The sequence below is a fragment of the Hetaerina americana genome, unplaced genomic scaffold (genome assembly GCF_022747635.1).
Source record: "Hetaerina americana unplaced genomic scaffold, ioHetAmer1.1.p SCAF_12, whole genome shotgun sequence".
Lineage (NCBI taxonomy): Eukaryota > Metazoa > Arthropoda > Insecta > Odonata > Calopterygidae > Hetaerina > Hetaerina americana.
In genome coordinates, this window is record NW_027286292.1 from 13695050 (window position 1) to 13722982 (window position 27933).

Here is a 27933-nt window from a genome sequence, read left to right on the forward strand (position 1 = left end):
CCATGCCCAATTTATCTAATAAAAGATTGTTTTTTTTGTGAATTTGCGATTCGAAACTATGGAAGTGCAAAGTAAAATTCCCAGCCAATTATTATGTGGCTAATGATGCGTCATTTTTTATCTAATTTCCTTTTTGACTCATTATTGTATGGGAAAGAAAAGCGAGAGCCATCAGATATAATTTTGATAGAAATACATGTTCACATATGGTTATTTCTTATACACCTACTTAATGTAGAGGATGTGGAGCTATTGGCTGTTAAAGAAATAATCACAAGGGAGAAAATCCTATCGCCAATAAAAATAATTAAGAAGAACTCCAATACCGGTATTTCGGTCACCAGGTGACCATCTGCGGGGAGAGAATCAAATGGGAACTTGAACTTGGAGGAAGAATATGCACTAGGTACTGTCCAAAGTCATGAAACCTTCTCCTCTTCAAGGAGGAGGAGAAGGAAGTTTCGTCTTCCTCCAAGTTCAAGTTCCCATTTGATTCTCTCCCCGCAGATGGTCACCTGGTGACCGAAATACTGGTATTGGAGTTCTTCTTAATTATTTTTATTGGCTATAGGATTTTCTTCCTTGTGATTATACCGTAGTCCGCAAGCCGCCACAAAATCGTGTGGCAGGGGTTTTTAGTGCACCAGTCATGCATACAGAAAAATTAGTTCGAAATCGATATTAACTCAGCGTTTCACCAAATATTTGTGTGGAAGGGGGGGGGGGTAAGAAGCGGATGTGATGGGTGAGTGATAATTAGGGATATAGGAAAAGAAGAGAAACGGGAAAAATATTCGTTAAAATTATGGAAAAACGTGCAAACTTACATATATGCTGAAGAAAGACCCGATCCCAAACGAGGGCTAATTCACCTAACAAACAAGTTCCTTTTTATGTGACAAATAGGAATAAAAATTAACTGAAACGACTTGTACCAAAGGCCTCCACCAAAAACAAGACAGGTTATGAAGAATTGAAAAATTAGACGGGGAAACTCTCCCATCACACGGGCATGCAACTTATGGTTCCCGCCCATAAAGACACGGGTATGGTATGCGACACACCACTGCAGTCAGCGGAGGCCTTACCTCCACAGAGGGAGAAGCAGGATGGAGGGAGAGGCACGAAAACTTTTAAGCAGAAGAAGCAATACTGTAGCGAACACTATATTCATTAACTGGTAGTCCTATGTGGTCATGCGGGACGGGATTTGGCAACAAAACACACGAGATTAGTAAAAGTGCATGTATTAAAGTAAAACTAATTATTCTCTAAATACTAGACACTGTGTTTGGCAATTAGAATATTTGCTATTTATTACCCTGCAGCTACTATCCCGTATTATCCGCAGGGATAAGCAGCCCTTGTATCTATTAATTCTGGAATCTATTTCTTGAATTTTATATTTATGATCAAAGCGACTAGTTGAAGTGCTAATAGTTTGCAAGACCTCGACGCTGAAATATGCTCTGAATTTATTTATTAAGTTTAACCTAGCATTGAATCATCTTTCTGTAATGATTACAAACCCAACACCAGAAGCATTTCTGTGACGCTTTTCCTTTTATCGTAACAGTTTTTGACGAAACTGGCTGCCCTGCGTTGAACCTTCTCAATTTCCTGAAATTGGCATTTTCAGTTGGATCCCATTCAATATATACACATTCTAAATTAGGCCTTTCAAGAGCGTAGTAACATCCTTGACCTAGTAGTTACTCCTGCCTCTAATGAATCGCAATTTTTTATTTGCACATCTTTAGCAATTTCATATTATGTTCTAGCAGAAATTTCTTTCGGACCTGAAACATAATTTGGCTTTATATTTCGAAGCTGTTTTAAATTTTGCGTTTGGTTCTACATGAAATATAAAATGCTACTGATAAACAATAACTTCATTAGCCTTATAGCACAAAAAAACTCAAGGAGCTACATTGGAGCTAATAAACGCAATCCTGTGGCCGATTCGGAGGCTTGTTTGATTGACGCTTTACCAGTCGCTATTCTGAGGCTCTGAATTGGTACATAACTCTGGACGAAATATAGGCACATTACTGCGATCCAGAGACAAAAGGAACAGTTGAAAAAGTGGATCGGCTAGGTCCATCCGGCTTATGCGCACATTTAAACACAAAAACCCTCCAAACAGAGGAAAAATATTCACAAGGGTATGGAAAAAGGATAGAAAAATTCAATGTAGGACAAAAAAGGCTAGTTAGGAAAATAGAAGTGCGCAAATTCTTAGCGGGAAGAAGTCGGTGCATTTGGTTGCATTAATTTCCCGCGGATTAAAGCGTTACGTATGTTTCCTTGATAGGCGATTGGCTGATTGGCAGAGATCGTTCGAAGGTCCTTGGTTCAAGTCCCGGTTAAGGAAAATTATTTCTGCTCGGAATCCTCCCCTTACACCTTCCTCACAAACTTTTTGTTTCTTCTCCATGCGTGTTTATAGCTATTTTCTTTATAACAGTATGCTAAGGTGTATACATATGTTTATATCGTAAAAAGTGATCACAATTGAATATTGTACCGTTAGGTCCAATCATACCTTGAACGAGAAGATGCAGGGCCATTTGGTCTTGGCCGAAGGCGTTCCTGGCCATGCAAGTGTACACACCGCCATCCTCACGCTTAGCCTCTTGGATCGTTAGCTCAGAGTAGAGGCCCTCGGGAACGCTCGTGTTCTTCACACTGCCAAAAAAACGGAGAGGGGGTGAAACTTACTCGCATGCCGGTGTTTCATCTCTCAGCGTAGTGAGAGACAGTAATTTCCCAAATAAAAATGGTCATGTGACATCCTTTCTTTCTAAGCAGTCTTCAACGCCAAAAATGCATATAAAAAAGTGCAATTAGAATATTATAAATATTGGCGTTAATGGCATGGCAATCGAGGGCAAACCGAGGGCTTAGCGTAAGCAAATACGTATATACGAGGGTGGTCTAAATAGTTTCCGACCTCAGAAAATTTTAGAAAAAATATCTTGTATCTTCTTTAGGTCGGAGAAATTTCAGACCATCCTCGTATTCATGGCAAAGAAAATCAGGTTACATAACTCTCTCTTTATACGAATAAGCCTACTCCCACTACTAATAAGTTATGTATATATTAAAGTATTTAATTTATGCGTGACAAATGATAACATAATATATATTTTAAATGATAGAGACCGCAAAATTGCAACTGATTTAATGTTTCCTTAGCGTAGAAATGCCACACGCAAATTTATTTCTCTTATTTATTTATTTGAACATTCTGTGATACGAATACGATAGTCGGATAATTCTAGATGTTAGATGAGATGACCCCAAATGAAATTTCTACGATTTGGTATTTTCCTTTTGTAAGAATGATGATATAACGGGAGAGAATCAATGATTAGAAGTGAAATTAATACTTTGGTGTGGAGTTTTGATGACACTTGAAAAATAAATACGTCTTAAATCCGATTTTAAAAAGTAGCTATGGATAAATCGTAATTTTAAATTATATTTTTTCTAATTAGAGGAAAAAACATAACGCAAGATTGCAAACAAACGGATAAAGATAGAACTATACATCGTAGAACCATGAAAACCTTCAAAAATCAAGTAATGGAACACAAATTTGATGAATTGGGAGGGAATGAATAATCACTTGTTTAAAGATCCCTCGATATCATATCATGGAACTAAAGGAAACTCCTAATATTCAGTACTTCTATTGAAATTGGTGTTAAGCAGATAGTTATCTGTAGTGAAACTAATGAAAAGAGAATCAGACTTGGCATGCACACTGACCGAAAAATTCCAAGTGGCACATGTCTTAACCTTTTCCCGGCCCTCTATATTCTCTCCGAACAGCTAACAAACAGCGTTAGGACTCGATCTGTAAAGTAAGCAGCCAGCTTGATTTTATGTAACGACAACCGATATTTTTGAGAAAGAATTGCCACTTTTACGCCAGTATAAACAGATTAGAGGCGTAATAATGGGCAAGTATACGTGTAATTCATATGAAGTGTGCGTAATGTCAAATGAGTGGACTGAACGGTGAAATGTACGCATGACTATTCATATTCAAATATTTCATGTGTATTCAAGGGAATGAATCTCCCATCTGTCTGACCGCTAGTGTCCGCTTCGCCCCACTTCCACCCAAAAGCGAATGCACGTGGGCGAACATTGCCTTGCGCATCCGAGGGCTTGGCGCGTCACCCCAACCCACGGCTTACCTGGCCCGCGGCAGAAGATCAACCCGCGCGCCGTCGTCGCGCCGCCACGCGATGGCGATGGGCGCGTCCCCGAGGGCCCGGCAACGCAGCACGGCCGAGGAGCCCCTCCGAACCACTTCCTTCCGGGAGCGGACCTTGAAGTGGACGGGTGCTGCGGGCGGGAGAGAAAGGGTATAGTATATGGGCGGTTGTGGCCGGGTGGGTTACCGGCAGGGGGTTCGGCGACCCAAACACACCCACAGATTCTGATCCAAGCTCATGAGCGATCAGTGGAGAACAGGTAAATTTAGTAAATCAAGCCTCGTTGCTGGTCGAAACTCTCCACAGCAACCATATTTTCCTGTTAATACGAATTGCTAGCAAATGCCTAAAATCAATGTAGAGAACTTAATTTTGTCATGAAAATTATTTATGGAATTCTCTTCGTTAAACTATATCAATGTCAGAATTTAATTCTATTCGGCCGGATCCCATTCATTACTTTTAAATTCTTAATAGGATTTGACAAGAGAAAAAAATAAATTATCAGTAAGTTTTAAATCTATTTAACTAGTCATGTAGTCGATAAAAATTAATTGCGTAGATTAGCCTACGTAATTTTAGGTTTAAAGCAAATGATAAGCCGTCAGTATTCCACCAGTGTTAAATAATTCAGCTGAACACCTTCGAATTCATATAATTCGAATTACATTGATATTATGAATTCACATATTTGAGAAGCTCAATAATACCAAATTAGGATTATTAGTAGTATTTATGGGAGGCGACTGACAGCTGAGGTCATTTGCGCCATAGGAGATGGACAGGAAAGGATGACGGGTGGAGAGAAACCCGGCGTCAGCATTAGCCTACTCTTAACGAAAGGCACCAAGGGGTCCGCAGCTTAACGTCCCACCCGACGGACGGCGTACTCACTCAAAGTGCCCTCCACAGAGCACCTCAAGTAGGGATCGGGATACCTCTGAAAAATATTCAACACGGCCTGGATTTGAACCCGGGCCCTCTGGGTGGGAAGCCGAAAGATGGCCGAACTAAGAGTTAGTGACATCAGTGTCACCGGGCTTGGTTTTTTCTTCCTTTTTGATTGCACTTCTGCTTTATGCCTTTATACTGGTAGAGCGTAGGAACTATGTTATTAAAGGGGGTATATAAGATAATGCATGAATTTTCATACATTCAAAAGAAAATAGGTTAACCCCAGATCTGTTTTTATTTGTACCTAAATTTTCCATTAAAATAGTGCATATGATAACTATGAAATATAATACTTCGTACAAAAATTCAATATTTTTCTTCAGTGTTAAATTAGGGCTTCATGCATATATATAGGTAACAATGTTGATCGCCATTGTCAAGTCAACGTTACCAATACTTTTGATTGGTGCGTTTATCTATAATGGTATTTGCATTCACTATGCACCATTGACTACTTGAATGGCATTTATTATTTCCCATTGATTACATACTAACATTTATTTGAGGAAATTTATTCATTTTCAAAACAATGGATAAGCACTAAAAATTCCACTCCATGCATTTCACTCTCACCAAAGTTTTGACAAATAACCGGGCCAGAAAATAATAATTTTTTTAATAAATCCGGCTTATGCCAGTGAAAGCCACAGAGAGGAATCTATCAAGTGCTTTCTTTTCCCATCATATAATCTCCTTCATGTATAAAATATGCAGCGAGGAAAGAATCGTTATATAATATATATTTAATACCAATAACGACAAATGGTAGGGATCGCCACACCCTTATTAATGTTAGAAGCCAGCACAAGTATACGTTTATGGGATTCAGTTAAGAAATGCTACATCGATCGAAAAGGTACAACGCTTGGCCGTGTTTTCGCTAAGAAAAGCATTGCAAATATGAGGTATCACCGTAAGGGAAGCAAAATGGTGTTGAAATCATTGCGGTTATGACTGTCAAGATGTTTATATTGTTGACAGTGTCAGTTTTTCTGTTCTTCTACCTTAACAAATGTTTAGCCTCTTGCATTAAACAGAATGAAGGAATATATTCAACAGATTCAGGCGAGTTTTAGAGGAAGTTCTTCATCGCAAGAAAAAAAATTGCACTTTTCCGCAGATTTATTTGTAACGTACAACGCGTTTCAGAATCACTTATACCTCATCCCTCAACCTGCCTCTATAACTTTCATGTCCCCTTCCCACTTAACGTTTCTTTATTCTTTGCTCCTTCCTACCACCAGGATACCAGCTACCTGCCATCGTCCTCTCAAATAATGACCACAAGTGCTTATCTTCCCCGCCTTTTTTTACCTCTTCATTTTTTTAGTTTCTCTGTGTCTTTGGGTGTTCCATATTGCCCCTCTTTGTCCCCACCTACATTATTCCTCACTCTTTATTTCCCCCCTTTCCTCAAACCGGGATAAATATGATGTATCACAAATTGAATCTTGTCTTGCACCTGAAGATGGTTCGATGAACTGAAACGCGTAACACGTTACAAATAAATCTGAGGAAAATTGAAAATTTGTCGGTTGTCTTAAAAAAAATGAAGGAACCAGACTTGGAATGGTTTTTTCAAAGAGATGCGATGTTCATTGGATGAACTGACTACTTTCCGTGAAGAATGCTTGAGAATAAAAACTTGGAGCACACGCTCTGATTCCCATTCTATGTAATACATTCCCTTCCCTTACTTTTGTTCCATTGTTCCTTACACTACCTAGTATGGTCGATAATATAGAGGGATGTGCATATTTATTAGCGGAGACGAAATAGAGAAAAAGTTTGCAGCATAAAATCGTGTGAGAACATCTTGAAAAAATTCGAATATTTCATTGAATACGATACTCTCACCCGAAAACATTCTAATACTAAGGAAATACGGATAGCGTGTAGACACAAATATCATTACAAAATTCCATATGTTGGTACGTAAACCCGACGTATTAAATTTATACAATGGCTTGAAGTACATGAAACAATTCTGACAAAGGCTTACTGTTGCAATGTTGCACTGGATGGAAAGTATCAGTGGATCTATGTTTAAATATTAATATTCAAATTTCTCATTAAATATAGACTCAATACGATGCCAATGAGCTCAGATATCAAAGGCTATGAAATTGCTAATTTTTTTAATCACTCAAATCTTGGTGTTATATCTCTAAAGAAGCGGAAATAATTCTGGCATTCTCAATTACTACTCAGAGTCCTCTGATAGTTATCGATATGCAAAGGACACTTTACACTTGAAGAATAATGTCATCAGAGTGATATTAACTTTTAAAATCCTGTAGTCCAAGCAAAGTTCGTTTCGTATCGTCCTAAAAAATAGCCTTCAGTTTTTTGGATTATTTCACAAACTGCGGAAATTTAAATTATATTCTGAGCTGATGAAAATGGAATCAACGGATATAATTTCTTTCTCACCGTTAACTGAGAGCGTAACAACGGCACTTAACCCAACTCCGACTCCATTCCCAGCCTCACACAAATAAGGACCTTCGTCTTCTTGTCGGACTGCCTCCAGCAGAAGTGAGCCATTTGGGAAGACCTGAAAACCCTGCCCATGGAATGCCAAGCCGCGGTACTGCCCTGGCTTCTTGTCTAAAATAAAGAGATCTTTATATGTTATTGTGCAGAAATAGAATGAGAATGATATCACTTATCACAACATATTATTGCAATTTAATATTTTAGGAACAAAATACTTTCATAAATACGAAAGGGCAGCCATTTGTTAATAGAAAGCCCTTGCAAGTATTCTATTTACGAATATTTTCTTTTGAAACAATGATAAATAACTAATAGCGTTTTGATGGCAAAAATAATAATTTGAGTTAATTTACTTCTCGTCGTCGTTTTTCATAGAAATCACGAGACAAAGTTTTGCGAGGGAGCAAGAAATGAAACACTTGCAAATCTCTAACCGGTCATGTAGAGTAAATAAGATAAATAGTTAGGGGAAACAACGCACTAACTTAGTGGCTACAATCAGCCCGGCACTATGAAGTCATCAAATTTCAAAGTTTGTGCATACAAAGAATCCACAACTTGACTAAGAAAGGAATATGTAACACGGGCGTGTATTCATTAGGGTTGCATGGTAGACAAATGATGTAATCAATCGGATGCTATTGTCTCGGATACCAATTAGAAAAATACATTTGGACTCACCGAACTTATTCCATACAATTTGTTTTTATTGATCATGAATGGCTGCAAGTATAGCCTAAGATAAGCTTTTTGCAAAAATTAATAGTATGAACAAAGGGAGGGCTTTCTGACAGCACAGCGGTGAAGAGTTGATAAGAACTTACCCGTGGCTCTTTTCCACGACACTGTGGGCTTGGGGAAACCTTCAACTTGGCAATCGAGCATCACTTGTTGGCCCAACTCTGCGTTTTTGTTTTGTGGCTCGACAATCCACGATGGTGGTACTGCAAGGGAAAGTCTCAGTGAAATCCAGATTTGGGCAACAATTGGGATAAATCTCATTTTTAAGGTTATATATTCATATATTTTATATATTTTTTCAGATTAATGTTCAGATATCAGTGAGAGACAGATAAGGAGGTGAAGAGAGTATGAAGGCTAGGCATTTTGTCACTGAGGTATTCGAGTGCACAGCAGTGAGCAGTGAAAAGACTACTAATGTATAAAGGGTGATTCAAAAGGCACGAGTGAATCGGCCATTAAATTGTTGACAACGATATGCCTTAGAAAATGAAAGAAATATTTTCCTCCATCACACAATTATTTCAGCTAAAGCTGAATCTGAATTTGGTCTTCATGACCCATTTCCTTACATGTCAACTAAGTATCTTAATTATTTATTCAAATGATGAATTATGTTAAACTGTAAAAAAATGTCAAAAGATATGCATAAGACGTTATTAGCTCGCGAATGAAAAACTCCATCCAATATTTACCAAATAAAATATTTTTATTCCGCTGTAACTCTTAAGCGGTAGTAAATTAAGGAAACATTCATATTCATCTCCGGTTATCATTACGCCACCCTTAAACTCCTCGCCGGTTGTATCTCAGTTTTGAATCACCCATTATATCTTCACAAAAGCGATCGGAGTGATGGGCAAACCGTTTGCGACGCTGTCGAGTGGTTGACAGATCACAGTGGGAGAAAGGGCGTGACGGGAAGTTGAAGAAGAGAGGAATGGTGGTAGAAGCATTGCCCATCGTGAAGCAAGATAGCAGAAATCAATACGTGCTCTCACGATAACAAAGACGGACGTTTCCTGAGCGAGCCATTTAACTTGCACTCAGTAGTTGGGATTCAGGTGTCAGCAAGTTCGGTGCGGTGGAGGAATGGGGCCGGTGGTTGGCGGGAGCAGGCAGTGAATGCGACGGAAACCATGGGTGTATTAGAAAATAATGTGGTAGTAGGAATAACAAGCATAATCCTAATCAAACCATGAACTTTTATTGAACTAAAAGTTGACTCACTTCATAGCTAATAAGAATTCAAGTCGGGTTCACCATCTCGTTCATGAAAAATTTATTTAAAGTTAGAGAAAACTATTATCCCGTTTTGAGAATTCAGATAGCAATGAATGAACTTAAGAGAAAATTTAACATTTATTTCTACATAACACCCCGCAAGCCATCGCAAGGGCGTGCGGCGGGGGTGTTAGGTTACCATCCGTAAACGAAAACAAAACCTCATTCGTTGAATAATTATCATTGTCGCAGTGATACAAAGGGAAGATATTAGCTTAGAAATATGAAGACATGAATAGCTGCATTCAACTTATCCAGGGATCGAAACAATGGAGAACTTTTTCACGAATGTTTAAACTGGAATTTTCTCAAAATCCATGTACGCTTGGTTTATTATCGAAATTTTTTTGTAAGTAAGTCTTCAGGTGGCTGAGATATAAAAAAGAACGTGTGGGATTGTTCGGATCATATTATTATTCCGCTGACTCGCGAAACACGGTTGGCGAAAACAAAAAAGTTTATTTTTATCCATGAAGTTAGGTTTATCCATTGCATTCGTAGGTATATGAGGTTCGTCATGGTAGCCATTAAGCAAGTACAAGCCTTACATTTTTGCATAGGTTGCTCTTTCAGGTTTCGGCATTCCAGTCAGCAACAAAGTTCAGTAGCTCATTAGTGTTTTCTACTCGGACGTCCGTAGTGAAAAATAATGAGCGTGGATAAGAAAATGGAGATTGAGAAGAAATAAATTACAAAATAGACGGGAAACGAGCAATTATATAGAAAAAATAACGAATAAAAAGTTATAAAAAAATGTATATATAATCAATATAAAAAGATGTGCATATTAAAAAAGAAACTGGAAGAAGAAGACATCGAAGAAAAATAAAATAAAGCGAGGAAAAAGCTATGAGAAGGACCGCATGCAAAAGTTACCTGCACTCCCCGAAGAAGTACACATTTTGAACGGGCAGCCATCCACGGAGGCGGGTGTGAGAGAGACAGGAAATGAAAAATTCGAAGAGATTTAAAACGAGAAAAATTGATTGAGGAGAGCAAGCAAAAGAGATAAGGAAATTTTGATAGATAACGGCATGCACTACTGCAATATAAGAATAAGTTTACATAAAAGGTGTTCCAATAGGCAAAGTTGAGACTTACGCGGACTTGTGTCAGTGTAGAATTGATTAAAAATACTGCATTACAACTGGCTTCATACATGGCGCTGGATACCCATCTTTTGTTTGTCTTGACGGCACGATTTCCTAAACTAATTACTACGTTATTTAGTTAATTATCATGCGAAATATACGTGCGTTAAAGGGTCCTTAGGCGCCGTTAAACGTTTAATGTGAATTTGAATAAATTACAATGTTGATTAATCACGGTAACCATTCTCATACACAATACATAAGAATAGACAGTGACACAGATCTATTTTCCTTAAACCTCGAAGTTCAATATTAAGCATCAACGCTCAAATTTTACTCCTTCAACATAACGAACTTGGAATTTATCCTAGCATTGTACAGGATATTGGCATAATATTCATATGGCAGCCCATTGCAAAGTTGCTGAAGTTTTCCAGAATCAGGCATTCGTTTATTATATTTTTAGAAAAAATATTCTCTATAACAATGGTATTTATTATCATTTCCTACCGGAACACCCCTTTCATATGTATAACATATGCTGGTGCTAGAAACTACGAACAACTACGTGAAATCGGATGCAGTGCAGAGAGATGTGCAGTGTGAGCACACTAAGTACGGGGTGGGATTAAGAGAAAAAAAAGAGAGAGTAAGTAAGAGAGTTGTAGAAAGGGAAAGGGTTGAAAGGGCTGGAGGCGTGAAGAAAGGCAGTGGGCGGACGGAAGTGTGGGATGCAAGCGGTGCGTGCAGTTCTTGGGGTCCATGTGGGAGAAAGATTTGTCGGGTGAGAATGAAAAGAGTGGGGCGAGAAGGGTCAAGGGGTAATAACAAGGACTCACGGGGTGTCAGGCAATACATTACCCGTGACAATCAGCTCTGCCGTATGCGTGGATTCCCTGGCGGGGTTGCGTGCCACGCACGTGTAGTTGCCACTATGTCTAGAGGTAACACTAGAGATAGCCAAAATACTAGAGTAATCTTCGGTGTCTCTAACGGTGATATCTAGGTCATGCGAGAGAGGATGGAAGTCCTTCATCCAAGAGATGCTCAGGGGTAAGTCTCCCCTTTTGACACTACAAGACACCTTAACCCGCTCTCCTTCCGACAGCTCACCGAACGCGAACGGAGTAATGGCCGGGGGCACTGCAAAAGCAAGAGCAGTGGGCGGAGGGGAGGGGAATAGAACGAGGAAAGGGTGGGAGGCGATGGGGTAGTTGGGGAGGGGCGGGGGGAGGGAGGGGAACAATTGACGAGTGAGTCCGGAGTTGGACACAAGTGGAGGGTACCCCCGCGGACACCCCTAACCCCCGGCGTCCCTGGAGGTTGGGACCCGCGAGGGTCGCGGTGAAACAGCCCCACTCCCAAATGTAGCGTCGATATCCCTCGCTCGCCCTCGGGAGGAGGTAAATGAAAACACCCACAACACCACAACCCGTTCGCTTTTTACCATTGACGGAGATGGCGGCCGAGTGCGACGCCTGGGCCACACCATTCCGGGCCACGCAAGTGTAGTTTCCGCTGTGCGTGGGGCTGAGCGCGGCGATGGACACTAAGCTGGTGAATTCGTCGATGGAACGGACGAGGAGGTCAGGTCCAGACGAGGGTAGAGGCGCTCCGTCCTTGAGCCACTCGATGGAGAGAGGCGGGTCGCCGCGACTGACCGTGCACTGCAGTCCCACCCGCTCCCCTAGGTGAAGGTCCGAGCGCGCGCTGAAAGGATTCAGCTTGGGGGGCACTGGAGGGGATAGGGGTGTGAGGGGGTTAGGAGTGTGAGGCGATGAGGGATAGGGGTGATAACGAGAGGGGGTGGGAAAGGGGGCCGGTCGGCGGAATTGAAGGCGTTGTCCTCTGGTGGCCGGCCTCAGGATCCGCAGGCTTCGCGGGTGCTCCATGTAGTGTTCCGCCAAGCCTGCTGCCTCAGTTCAACGCAAGGTACGTTTTCGTGTACGGCGTTAAACGTGCGTGTCGGACTTAACGTCCGTGAAACTATTCCTGCCAGAGAATGTACACTCTATTGACCAGTAATACGTTATTTTTCACGCCAACCAAGCGATGAGGAGCGTAGATAATCAAGTTACCGTGTCCCTAATCTATGTGGAACATTCTTTGCCTTTACTAAACTTTGAGCATCTTCCCATGGAGTCTTTTTGGCTATGTTTTCAAGAATTACGCATTATTAATGTCCACTCTTGAACTTTCTATCTTTTTAATCACAGGTTAGAGTGAATACCATGAGAAAATGTGAGCGTAATTCCGCCAAATCTGTAAATAATTTAGTAATTGAGTTAAAAATGATCATTCATTCTAGAGAGGCGTTGAATTAACACACGCCTACCTCATGACTGAAATTAAATGAATTGCCACCTTTACGCAACTTGCACGTCCAACACGTAGAAGAAAACGTACCTTTAGAGAGATTGTTTGAGTAGGGAAAAATATAATGAATTAGTGCGTGGTCTGCGATGGATGAAAATCCCAGGTTCGGCCGCGTGGTCAATTTGGAACTGGAGTTAAAGGAAATACAATTTTCGTCACTGGAGGAGTAGTGGGAGCAGACAATTCGGTGTTCTCCAATTCATCCGTATTAAGAGACTTAATTTGTATTCCTGATAAATCTTTTGCAAATGTGAATACAGGTGATGTTATGACAAATTTTTAGCATTATAAAGTAGGCCTCCTAGTCTCTGTTATATTTTAAAAATAATTATTAAATTTTTGGCGGTGATTTAGCTAAACAGGTTCTTCAGAATATTGGAAGTTTGGAGGAACTAATTCGAAATTGAAAAAATAACATTAAAATTCGGAAACTTAGTTTAAATTTAAAGTTCCTATTGTTTTCAATTTCTTTCACTCTTCTCCATAAAAGAACTATACGAAGAAAATTATTAAAAAATTAAAGGTCATTTTCTATGCTAGACTACGTCATTATTTAAGGTGGTGAATTATGTACCTTAAAAAGCACGTACTACACTCGTATGATGGAATTCACTCTGGTAATATTTGGCATATCTCAGCCATTTAAAATATTTTATATCATCAAAAAGAACTGATTTAGATTATTTTAAATGTTACAAAATCTGATAAAATTGTTGAAAGTGGACAATTACAAGTAAACTATTAAATATAGTAAAAAAATCAGTTTCCACTGAAAATAAAATGTCACGCTTTTCTCATATGTATGCCCAACAGGTGACCAATCAGGCTCAAATAATATTTTATTATAATAAACTTCTGATCAATTTGCCCTTGTTGCAACTAAAGAAGAAGACTTCTGACCGCCAGCTGTATATGTTGAAATTTGAAGAATGTTCAGTTCACCTACTCTTTCTGATGATGAAAAACGCTCTCTACTTAGGTGCTTATTGGCATATATAAACATGAGAAAGCCAATGGCAACTTTCTTGGGCATAGAAAGAATGGGGAAAACCAAGCATCAATATTCGTTTCGTAAACTACCACGTAGACTACCACGCTCACTTGTGTATCCCTTGGGTGTCTCGGTGTTTCTCTATCTTTAACGCGTCGGTAGCTTTGAATTAAATTTTACATACATTTTTGAGGTCTAATAACGTTTTACGCGACCTGCTTTCACATTAACAGCTGCTGCATTAATGTGTACTTACATTAGAGTAGTGTAGAGCTCTGGCTCCACATTTATGTACATTACATTGTCATATATTTAATGTTTTACCATCATATAGTTTACGCTTCACGTAACAAAAGGCACTCCGCAAGGCTTTTTAGCATTACATAGGCCATACATTAGGAAAAATCAACATCCTACTGTAGCGTCGTGTACTACTTTGATTGCTAACGTAGGCTAACTGATCATGTTTCAAATTGCAATGACTACTGATGACACAATAATAAATGTATATTAATGACAAATATACCACGTAATCATTGCTCATTTAGTTTACGAAGTTACATGTAATGGTTTTTTCAATAATTAATTGAGTAAACATATATTTTATGGCCCTACATCATTGAAAAATGTAGTACTTTCAAAATTAGAAATAATTAAAAAGGTACTGGTAACATTAATATTGGACAATAAATCTTATATTAATGTTCGTTGAGAGATACTGTAACTTATAAATTATGAAAAAAATACACAATTGATTATTAATCACAATATGTTACCAAAATTGTACTTGAAAGCAAGCATTTAAGATTAAACTTAATGTTCCTGGATGATTGTTTGAATTCATTCATCTGCATTATATTATCAGCCTCACAGTAAACGAAACAAGATTTCTACCCAAATATTTGCAAAAAATTATGTATAAATATAAATCCTAATGATTTCCCGGGATGATCTGGTTAAAAAAAATCAAAAAAATTGGGTCTAGCTGAGAGTGCTCAGAGAGCCATGCCCGGAAATCAAACTCGAGCTTTCCGGTCAGTAGTCCAACGCTATATACAAATACATACATATATATATATATATATATATATATATATATATATATATATATATATATATATATATATATAAACATGAAGTTAGCACTTGTGAACGAAGACAAGAACATAGAAAGGCACAAAAAAGAAAAGAAAGTCACAAGGTTTCAAATTTTCGGTGGTCCACGCCACCTTTCTCAGGGAAGAGAAGGACATAACTCAAAGTGAGTTGACATTAGTTGCCAATGCTTTTGTAATAATCGGGTATATTATGAAAAAATACCAATTTAATTTTTAGTGCTTACTTGGTTCAATCATTTATTGCAGCCTTTATACTAATCATACGAACAAGACTTACGGCACAATAAACATTTTAATTGGGTTTTTACAACACAATTTAACTTAATTTTATGAATTCATAATTTTGAAAAACCAATCATTTGGACCTCTAGAATTTCAGTCCGAGTATAAAATTCGTAATGATTTACATTTTGAAAACTGAATTTAGATGCTTAGTTTTATTTAACTGAAGACGAGGAGGTTATATTAGAGAATTAATTTTTAACATTAAATATTTGTAATGAAAACATTTACGGATCATATTAGAAATCATTCCCTGAAAATAAAGTTATTTCTACAAACATGACACTCTTAGTATAAACGTAGTCAGTACAAGCAAGAGCAATTAAGCAAGCGCTTTAATGACTCTGCCATTGATGAAATTTTTGGGAAAAGGAGAGCAAGAAGAGTTTTCGCATTTTTAATTCTGGTTCGGGTAATATGTAAAAAGGGCTCATATGCTTGGGGAGCAGTCATAAATAATCTATAGTAGAAAAATATATCTGACTTGGAAAGTCAGGCTTTAAGTTGGAGGTAATATTGCAACATCCCGTGGGGCGATTACATTCTCTTGCAATTAGAATTTGAAGACTTTCCGGGTCCGTGTCATGCTGTTTCCTAATTGTAATCTAAAATGAAAATACCTGTCTTGTTTTCATATTCTCATAACCACTTATTATAATGCAGCTGTTAATCCTTATTAAATGACCCACACGTACGGAAAGAGTATGTACTTATTATGTATGAAGCTCAAATGTTGCTAGGTCTACTTTTGATTCCTTCGGTATAAATATTTTGTTAACAAGTTTTCTGCCTTTTGTGATAAAAAGAATTACGCTTTCCATTCCGTCAGATTCAAAGATATTAGAAGTACCTACATATCTCGGTTATTAGCAGTTATGACCTTAGAAATTGAATGTAATCGGATTATAAAATTTCATCGGATTTTATAAATCTTTTAATTTTGAAATGAATGATTATACTTACAACACCAATTACATATAAAATAAAGATACGTGTTTCATTTCATATACTGGGATATTTCAATGTTCATATTATATTTTCCATGAGGAAATAAGGTATGTTAAAATAGTGAAAACCCTATGTGGAATAATGGATTTAATTATTCAGGCTTACTAATTTAATTGTGATAATTTCCGATGGCAGTAGTCTTTCGTAAAATATGTTGGAAAAATATTTTAGAGACTTCAATGACTGAATGTACGGTTCATTTTTATCAGGATGGTTATCATAATAAAATAAGGGGCGATTTATTCTTGAAACACATAATTTATATCAAAATATTCCCTTGTTAAACAAATGTCCAATTCCGTAAAAAATTGCAGCAGAAAATCATGAATCATAATTATTTTTTTGCCTTTTTGAAATAATCTATTACATTTTCTTTTCATAAAAGATTTGGCCATCATTCGCAAAGAAAAGGTGGCATTTGGCTATTAAATCACGATTTCTGTGGCTTGAACGCGAATTATTCGGTAAATGATTTTTTTCCCAAGTGACGCAATTTTTTTGGATATTCGAAGTACAACCGTAGCGGTAGATGGTGAGGAAGGCTTAACTGGCATCTCTCTTATAACCTTATTAGTTTTTGTATCTCATAGTGTTAAGTTTTAAAATAAGTTAGTAAACAGGTGTTGCAAAATAGTGGTTAGGTATTTGAAAACTGACGGGACGATCTGAGACTTTCAGCCACGTGTTTCCCTCGAGAACTTCAGCTCCAATCAATCTGTGTAATCTATTTTGATAGTATCACATCTCCCTAGAAACCGCAGTTACCTGAGAAACCTACCGCGATTGAATTTCCACCACCTCGACTTTTACCTTAAAACACGGAAATGTAATCTCTACAATAATCTATCAAAGCTGCCGATATCCAGTTTATCACTATTACCTTGCTGGTCACCCAAAATTGAAAGGAGAACATTGCGCAACACTCTATATTCAGATAGTGAAAATCAGCAATCAAAAGCCGATCTCGATTAAGCCCTTGAAAGGAAGGACTGAGGGGGTATTCATGATTGGGGAGTGCGCAGTGGATTGGAAAGAGGTTGGAAGTAGGGAGTGATCAGGTGGATAAGGCTACGTGAAATGTGGTACGAGCTACGGTAATTTACTGCCCCCTGAGGCGTATGTTGGTCAGCACGTGCGGGACGACGACGAGTGAGAGACGAATGGATTGCGGGCGAGGTGACCCACCCATGACGTTGACGTGAGCGGTTCCACTAGCCTTCCGTCCTCCCTTGTATGACGCCGTGCAGGTATACGCTCCCCCGTCTTGACTTGGCTGAACCTTCTCGATGACCAAAGTGCCGTTTGGGAAGACTATCTGCCTCCTGTTGATTGGCAAAAGCCGATCTCCTGGAGAATCAAGAAAATCTATTTAACCACTTCATACTTAGCTTGACGTCTCGCCATGCGACCGGAGCGACTGCCTTCTTTAGTAAAAACCAGAACTCAATCAATACAGAACGTTATCGTTTCCAAAAATTATTCTTTTGACTAAAAGTCAAATTGTAAATATATTTATAAAACATGAAATCCAAATAAAGCCACTATACTAGAATATAGGTGCGAGAGTTTTTATTCTAAAGTATGCTACCTTATTTGCTGAATTTGATTGATAAAAATCAGAGAATTTTACGCTTGACACACCTTTTTAATTTAAAAATAACAAATTATATATGTATGATAGGCATTTGCTTATTTGATTTTATTGTTCATTTGTTAAGTAACTACGCAAGATATTTTTCCTAAGGCAATGAAAATATATTAAAATCCATCTACTTCAAAACTTCATTTAATTTGTAAGAGATGGTTTCAGGATTCTGAGCCACTCAGGTCAAACCTTATGCAAATACTAGGGAAATTACCTGTTACCATTGAAAATATAGATATTTAGCAAAAATACACTCAATAAATCTAAAAAGCCTTATTGCATATGATTAATTTGCATGAAAACATTACATCTACGAACAGCATCAGGAATAAATCGGAACTAATGATGCAAATAGTCTTCAAGCACATAGTATTATATGAATAATTACATGTATATTTATGCACAAAAAAGTAGAGAAAATCCATAGACACGAAACATAAATAGATATTTAAATATGGAAGTAAAAAAACAACCACTGATTACTTAATATTTTGGGCATACCAGCATCCTTCAGTAGAGAACAAGAAGTATCTATAAGCACTGTGAGAAGGAGGGCTGGAACCGCTATAGCATTAATTAATTTGTGCTTTTTCATTTTACCTGTGCCCACAATTACATATGTATAATATCTACGTTAGGGACAATGATGTAGTTCCTATGTATGTACACATGCATGTATATATGCATATGCATACATATATCCACCAGAATCCGCACTTGGGTTTTCTCCTTTATAGTCAAACGCTATCAATGGACTAGCATACCCCTTTATGCATATGCTTATGTATATGTAACACCAAGTGGTGTTATATTAAAAGTGTGTGGATACCAATCTAAGTGAAACTAATAATGATAATAATAATAATTTGGCTTTATCCGGGTGAGACCGGGACTAGGGCAGTCCCTTCTTCCGTGTAACCTACAGGATCTGTACAATAAGTATCATGACTGGTTCGCTGTAACCTCAACGGGGCAGTGTATTGGGGTTCGACCGCTCATCTCGGTAGAGGGATCCCCCAACACTCAGGTACACCTTATTTCAGTCATCTCCGGGCATGTGCTGGGACAGGAGGTGGATTTTTGTGACGTGTGATTGTTTCTGGTGCCGTCGCGCCAGCAAGGAGCGAACGGTCGAGTAACGCTACGCTGTGAAGTTTTGCGTAAAACTCGGGAGGTCTGCGTCGGAGACCCTTTAAATCGTTAAACCGGCTTATGAGGATAATGCCTTAAGCCGCACAAGAGTTTTTGAGTGGAACAAAATATTTAAGGAAGGCCGGGAGCACGCGGAAGACGAGAACCACGTCGGACGCCCACGACCGGTCGAACTGATGCTCAGGTGGCTAAAATGGAAAAAGTTTTGGACTCTGACAGGTGTTTAAACATCGTTCTTATCAGTTAGGAGATCGGAGACCTTTCAGTTTAAACCGTCCACGCCATTGTAACAGAGGATCTTGTGATTAGGAAAGTGTTCGCGAAGCTGGTGCCGAAAGTCTTGAGCGAGGAACAAAAATTTTAGCGGGTGGAAATTTCGCAAGAAATTTTGGACTGCATCCAGGAAGATGAAGGTCTTCTCGACAACGTTATTACCCCAAAACATAGCTCAAAAGGAGCTCAAAGGATATGGGTTCGACTCCATCGAGGCAGTTCAAGCGGCGACGATAAAGACTCTCAACAGTATTCCGGAAACGGACTTCCAGTGGGCTTTTGACGAGTGGCAGACGGGCCAAACTAAGTGTATCGATGCAAGAGGAATGTATTTTCATGATTATTAAGTAATTGTAATGATAATTGCAGTAAATTTAAATTTTTGGAGCCAGTCCCGATGCATATTGAACGGACCCTGTATAAGGTTTTAAGAGTTTGACGGTGAGATATTTCTCCTCTAATATGGGTTAAAAAAAGGAAATAGTTCGAAATAAATATTTTTCAGCATACCCGTATTTTAAATATTCATAGGGCATATTTTTCAGCTACCATTTTGCCTTAAAGATTCAAACTTGCACCCTTCTACTATGAGGATAATTCAGTTAATACGTTGCAAGCGCTGGAGCTGATTACCAAACGCAGGAGTTGTTAAAACATTGCATTTGTAGCGTTTTGGGCATATACTGTAAAATTCCAACTTAGCCACCTGTGATTGTCATATGTTAGGGCTATGAAAATCATTTGGTGATCGGAGATTTGAAAATGATGAAACCGCAGATGAAGAGGTTACTTATTGGCTGCGTCAGCAAACAAAAGACTACACTGCTGCCGACTATCAAAAACAAGAAAAGAGATTGGCTGAGTGTATGAATATACAAAATGAACATGTAGGATAGTGAAATAAATTTAAGAAGGTTACATTGGTTATTATTGCCTCCGTACAGTTTTGCGAGTTGTTTGTTGACCTTCCCTTGCATAAAACCACCAAAAAAGCATTAAAAAATTCACCCGAACAAGATAATAATTTTTTTTGAGAGAAGGAGGTTTTTCCAGAAAATTGATTGATCTTTTCTCGTACGTCTACACAATGCACCGCAAGCCACCGTAAGGGCGAGTGGCGGGGAGTAACTTTCTGCTCGGAAGTATTTATTTTTTGCCTTTGTGTAAACTTACGCAAATCTTTCGAAATTACACATATCTCTTCTTCACAAGTACTCATTTTGTATCATAAAATAGCTTCATAATAATCATTTTAGGCAAAGATTTTCAAGCTAACGTTTATTACACGCTTGCTTCAATCTTACTCTTCTGGCCAAGTTTAATGGCAATATTCAATATACATACTTACTCTCTGCCTTATTTATCATTTTCAGTGAATCGAGAATTTTTTCCATATCCCAGAAAAATGAAAAATTTCAGACTGTAAAAATCACTCTACTTTACATTGAAATGCACACTTAGCGGATGACTCGGCTAAAAGTTACTGCCGTAACATCTCCCGCAGTTTCTTCTAATTACTTACACATTATAGTGAAACATTAAAGCTCAGGTTTAGGTAACTTATATGGCTACACTTGAATTTTATTTGAGTAAAAATTTATTCTACTGATATCAGGCGGAAATAGGCCATGAAGTAATATCTTACTTGAACACTTTCTGGCACACTGGCGCTTACTTTTTTTTCGATCACATATTTCGGTGTGGGTTCTTTCGTATATAAATTTAATGTGTATTTTTTTGTAAATTCACCGTCCAATTAATCATTATAAGGAATCTGTTTTCCTTTAGACGATTCAAAAGGACAAAACGAAAAAATATGACTAAAAACCTTGAAATTAACAAATTTCTAAAGCATATTTAACCAATTTTAAATCTATCGGTTAGTAAAATAAAATCCCCAGGAACGCGCACTATTGGTGGCTTGAAAGATAAGCTTATAATATTATAAAAGGACCTCCGCCTCAGAATTTTTATCCTCTCAATTGAATATCCGTTAACAAAATTCGTGGTTCAGCTTTTAGTCAAGAAAATATCATATGGTACGTGTGCTAGGAAACATCGTTGAACTACATGAACTAATACTGTGAAATTTTATATTAATGCAGCATATTAAACCATTGAGGCACATTCCCCAGAAAAATGAATCATACAACTGCCCCTTACGAAGGACTGGCAATGTGGGTAGTTTGGACGAGTAGACTAGGACTGAAACTATCCTGAGAAGTGGCTTATAATATCGTCACTGAATGTGATCTACTCCAAACACTCATTCCCATTTCCAAAAAGTAATGACTTCATTGATGAGAAAAAAAATTAATAATCTTTCCAGGGGCTATACGTACATCCTACTTGGTGGTCTTCCCATTTTCCAAAATAATTATGAAATACATATTAATTGATGTAACCATCTGCAATAATAATACTTTCTTACCTTCCTGTACATATATTACATTGTCAGAGTAAACTCTGTATGCTTACAATACAGAGATTCTCAGAATGGAGGGAGCTTGCCGGCATATCAAGTTGATATGTGATGATATCTGAGATTTTGAAAAATGTCATTTAATAGGCTTCAATTAATTAATTTCCAAGTTTACTTTTATTTTGTTAAATCGCAATTTTGAACATTGGGAAGCCATTTAATTTGGAAAAACATTATTTTAAAATTTGATTATTTTTAATCTCTTCTAACTTCACTCCCACCCTTCAGCATGCTATTATGCCCCTGGAACTACCAACAATCCCATCTACCTATGAGCCAAAATGTATTCCCTGTTTGCCCACTTGGAATGCATCTCGAATTAAATGAATAACTTTGCTGGAAATAGCAAGCCCCTTTGCACAGAATGGTAAAGTAAACATTTTCTTATTGGAAAAAATATGCCAGAATGCATCTTTCTACCTTCCTTTCTCATTGGCTGAGCACTTTCTCAGAATTGCCTCAGATGTGTTTTCCCCGTGGGAATGTATTAATTAAGCCCAGGCACACAGAAAGAGCGGAAGAGATAGGTAATGAGAGTGAGTAAGCTGGAAGTAGGGAGAAGGGGAAAAAGAGAGTGAGGTGGAGAGAGGGAAGGAGACAGAAGGAAGAAGAGAAAGGGAAGGAATGGGAGAGGAGGGGCGGAAAAGAGACCGAGAGAGAAAGAAGTCAGCAGGAAACGAAGGAATGAGTACGTATGTCGCACCGATTCACATGAAGAGGAAGAAAATGTATCCCTGCGGACATCCAACTCACCTCTCAGCCACTGGATGGAATCAACGGGGAACCCCCCGACGGGGCAGCTGACCCTCAGCGTCTCTCCCGCGATGGCAGAGATGTCACCCATGGCTCGCACGTGGGGTGCACCTGTGTTGGAAAGAAGGGTGGCTGCTGAACGAACGATGACCCCAAGGGCGCACGCTGTCACCCTTGGCTAGGATTACTTTGTCGTTAAGTGAAATAATAATTTTTTCCCGGCAAGTATGGAATGTAAATGCAAAGAAATACATCGTAATTGCGTGTAAATCAAGAAGTTAAGGGACGAATTTCCAAATATACTTTGAGTATTTTTGCAATGCATTTACATTATGAAAAATATGCGGTATATCAGGTGTTCAACTGCTTGCTTTGAACGTCACTTATAAAATATTTTTCATGCTGAAATAATTATTAAATACATTAAGAATATTTTTAAATCTTCTTTTTAGCTATGTATTCTTCACCCAAATTTATTCACTCTTCCTTTCTAATATGTTGACCACTCCTGCTGGTTTTCTGTCGTCTTTTATGCAGTATTTGTGGTCTCCGATGTAACTTGATGGAGTTTGCATAACATATTGAAATAAAATTATTGAATTTGTAATTCCGTACACATTATACAAAAACAAGACTCAGGTTTCGACATTGAACGTTATCACCAGGTGGTCCTCATGGAAGAGAATTTCGTATATATGCCTTCTGATCGAGGGAGGGGGGGTAAGGGAGGGTGGAAGGGTAAAAAGGTTAAAATATAGCTGGGAGAAAAAAGGAATTACATCTTTCGGTATCAGTCGTTGACTTGGAAGAGTGGTAGGTCTAGGAGTGGAATTGGGAGGGATATAAATTTTCTTGGAAGTTTCATCTTAGCAAAGGACGCATTTGAAAATATTCAATTGCTCCAAAGCATCGAGTCTTTTACTTTAAATTCCAAAACGAAGAATTTTAGTCACAAAGTCACTTTCAATGAGGTGCTTTGCAGGGCACAAAACGTGTATAAAGAATAAGTTCTTATTCTTGACACACGTTTTGTGCTCTTTTATCCTTCCTTTAAATTTTCGTCCTGCTTGCCCCGCATACATAGTGTTATACTCCCTTTAATTCATTAACTCCAAAAGTTCACAAAAATGGGATTCTGATGATAGATTAGATTAGTATATAAGGAAGGTGAAGAGACACTGTAATGCGGAAGTTGTTATATCATTAACTCTTATTGGAATCCGCAACTTAGCCTGATTTCATAAACCCTATGAATAATTGTTTTTTATAATATATAGTCTGACATTACCGAATTTATAGATTTTCCACTTTACTTTGAGATTTATAAATCAAATACTTAAATAAATGTTAAACTTAACGCAAATAACTATACATAGGGCGTTAAAGGTAGTTGATATTTTTCCTTCAGTCAATGCAACTTCCTATCACCTGAAGGCAATAGAACATATTTTTTCATTGGTATCGGGCTCAACCTTGTGAACATTCATCTTAAAAGAATAAGACAATCTTTGTAAATTCAAAAACATTTATTAATACGGTACCACCGGTTTCATCACAATAACCTGAAGATGCCAACTATGTGATGAAACTATTGTACTGTATAAATAAATTTTTGTGAACTTACAGAGTTTTTCTTACTCCTTTAAGAACATATTTTATTCAATATACCTGACTAAAATTAGGGTTATTCATGATATTGATAAGACTAATTACCGTATATATCAGAAACTTGTTAAACTGTTATCATTTATTAATTTCTCACGCAGCGAGCAGCAGAATTTCGTGTTTATTTTCTGCAATGGATAATTCCTGTTAAGTGATTTTGTAATGAAGCATTAGACTGATGCATTTAGTTCAAAACCAGATTACCTTTGGTCCTCATGACAATATTAATAGTCTTTCTTATTGCTTGACACCATTTCTAGGTTTCAAGGCCTGCGGAAATTTGACGGAAAAGAAAATAAATCAATCGACTGCTGATTTCGAATCGCATATCAATGTTGAAGTGCATTTCGAGAGCACATTAGATGGGACATTTTTCATATTAACTTATTAATTATTCCACATTATGTACAGTTGAGAAATATTCCTAGACATCATATAATTTGATATTCTCAGGCAGAAGTACTCGGAAATAGCAAGGTACCTTGGGCTACCTTTCGGATAAAATGTATAGTAGTTGTTTTGTTTTTGTAAAATGTATCCGGACACTTATGCAATTTGCATACCTTTATTGTAACGCATGTTGCGTTTTCAGGGAGCAAATATGTTACGCGTGTTGCGTTTTCAGGGAGCAAAATTGTAACGCGTGTTGCGTTTTCAGGGGGCAAAACTGTTACGCGAGTTGCGTTTTCAGGGAGCAAAATTATAACGCGTGTTGCGTTTTCAGGGAGCAAAACTGTTACGCGTGTTGTGTTTTCAGGGAGTAAAATTGTAATGCTTGTTGCGTTTTCAGGGAGCAAAATTGTAACGCGTGTTGTGTTTTCAGGGAGCAACACTGTTACTCATGTTGCGTTTTTAGGGAGCAAAATTCTAACGCAACTTGCGTTTTCAGGGAGCAAAATCAATCTGCTGACATTGTTTTTAGGTTTTGCCATTAAAAACCGCACTAATGAACAAACTTTCCTACATAAAAGCGTTTCAAGCTATTTAGTAGATCCTTGGAATATTGAGAGCTAAACATTTATCTTCAACATACTATATTTGAGATTTTCCGTTCGTTTTTATGCTAATTATTTGGCTCCCACAATAATCCGTATAAAACAGATTTATTTTCTTTCTCTGATAACATTTTTTAAGCAGTTTGCAGTTCATTTTAATTTAACTTAATTCGAAAATTTCATTTTCTAATAACATGTACGTACGTACTTTTAAAACTAGATCGTTTTTAAATGAAGGTATGGATTCTTAGTATATTTTCACCCGCCATGCCATCAGCAGATTGTCTACACGGTAGTTTTTAAAGAAAAATATGGCTTTATTAATTTGGAAATTTTTAAACTGAATTGTTTGTTTTCTTGGGGCCAAATATACATTTATCCGTCATAATATTTTTGGCAAGGAAATTAAAAACTAAATTCAATATCGATTAACATCTTTGTGTTAGGGGGTGATTATAATCGGGGCAAGGTCCAACTCATCCTTAACGAAATATCTTGTTCAGCAAATAATAAAAAAATTGGCGGAATCAGTTGGAATTTCCCTCAATCAGAATATCATGTTTCATTAGACGTGTATTTTTGTTTTCATTTCAGACTGACATGCATGAATCAAGGGGAAATTTTTAACGGCCAACTAGTTACCCAGATGTATTACATGAAATTACTCTGGCCTTTTGTTCAATCCTCGCTATGATAAGTTTTGCTATCAATAAATTGAAAAACATGAAAAATTTAGTTCCTATGAATATTGAGCTAAAACAAATAAATGCCTTCAATTTGTAGCGTGCATGTAACCAAAAATACATTTTACATTTTACAAAAATACATTTTACATTTACAAAGACAGGGCATGTAAGCGTTACCTGAGGCATATTATGAGTACAATAGAACTATGAGAATTTCAACTTGGCCATTTTAAGTCATTTAGTCATGGGTGTCCATAGGTTTAAATCAAAAATGATGCAATGAACGTGAAACGCGTCGTCATCAAGTTACGGGTTATTCACAGTTAATCATTTATAGTAAAATCTTGAATATGGATACGGCACTGAGTCTCAAGACTGATACTTTCTAATGATAACAGTTACTAGTTTATTCACTTATTCAAAGCTGTAGACAACTGCACCAAAATTATATAAAAACTTCAATGAAGCTCTTTTTAGAGAACTTGCTCACGAGAAGTATTTTCAAAGTTCGTTGCGCTATAGAAGAAATAGCGACTTCTGGTTGACTTCCAAAAAGAATTAACATTGAAAAATGCTCAAGCTGATTTCTCTTAGTCTGCAGCGATGCCATCATTAGTTTTGCACACCTTATGACCATAGAAGAATTTCTGAAGTATACTTCTAAATAAATAAGTTTCTGTGCAGCCAAACTCTTGTATTTCATTACTAATGGCTGTTGAACATGTATTTTTCGAGAAGGCTATTTCTAAAAAAGATTTATTAATGATTAGTGATTTACAAAATGGGAGTGTATGTCCAAAAATTGAAGAAATGAGGTTTAATTTGGTAATATTTAGACAGGCTTATCAATTAAATACGGAATAAGATAAAAAATTTCTTTCATCCCAGATTCTCGAGACCTTGAGATATAAAGAGAGGTGCCGAAGACCCGCATTGCATCGACATCCTGATGGTTGGACATCGAGAATGTAGACAACACCCGAGATATGGATCCGGTCGAGGAGGTGGGTGTGTCTGTACCCCACTGCGCGATAAAACGATGGCTTTGTTGGAAGCCCTTCGGTTCAACGTGAAACGGAGTTGTTTCGTTGCTGGAGGCGGTGTGCGGGTCAATCTCCCTTACCGTACACATTCAGCTGCGCGCTGTGCCGCGCCTCGCCGATTCGGTTGCTTGCAGAGCACTCGTACGTGCCTCCATCCTCCACACGTACACCCGTGATGTTCACGTGGCTGATCACGTCCCCATGGACAGCCACATATTGGCCAATCATGAACCTGAAGGAGAGAAGAGGAGGAATGAGAGGAAGAATCAGTGGGCAATGGAGTAGCTGCCTATATGCAAGGATAGCTGCATTCTAGTTTTCATATAAAACTCACAACTAGGAATAATGTTAAATTTTTTCATAAAAAGGGAATTTATCTATGCCATCATAGTTTTCGTTAGCAGAGTGAACCCCTAATGAGGTGCTGTTCGTGAGGCCTCGGCGGATGTTCCGATAAATACGTCAATAATGTTCAATTTTTAAAATATTAATCAGTCGACAAAATTACATATTGTCATTTTGCTTTTCAGTTAACAATTTATGTTAAATAAATATTGCATGGTGTTTAAAAATACAATCCAATTTTTACTTTAAATTAGGTGTTTTCAGAATATGGCTTAAGTTTTACGCAAATGAATTCAACCCAAACGGAAATGAATTATTTGA

The 27933-nt window shown here is 37.7% G+C and overlaps 1 protein-coding gene across 1 annotated transcript in view; it reads right to left on the reverse strand.

Annotated features, from left to right (window-relative positions):
- The window catches only part of LOC139685698 (cell adhesion molecule Dscam2-like), a 523226-nt gene that overhangs the window by 196818 nt on the left and 298475 nt on the right, over positions 1-27933 (reverse strand). The window contains exons 9-16 of the mRNA XM_071582700.1: positions 27348-27499; positions 22879-22989; positions 17759-17920; positions 11660-11941; positions 8507-8626; positions 7617-7793; positions 4209-4359; positions 2546-2688 (exon numbers count right to left, since the gene is read on the reverse strand). Of these exons, the coding sequence (XP_071438801.1) occupies positions 2546-2688; positions 4209-4359; positions 7617-7793; positions 8507-8626; positions 11660-11941; positions 17759-17920; positions 22879-22989; positions 27348-27499 (1298 nt within the window). The remainder of the gene's footprint in view (positions 1-2545; positions 2689-4208; positions 4360-7616; positions 7794-8506; positions 8627-11659; positions 11942-17758; positions 17921-22878; positions 22990-27347; positions 27500-27933) is intronic.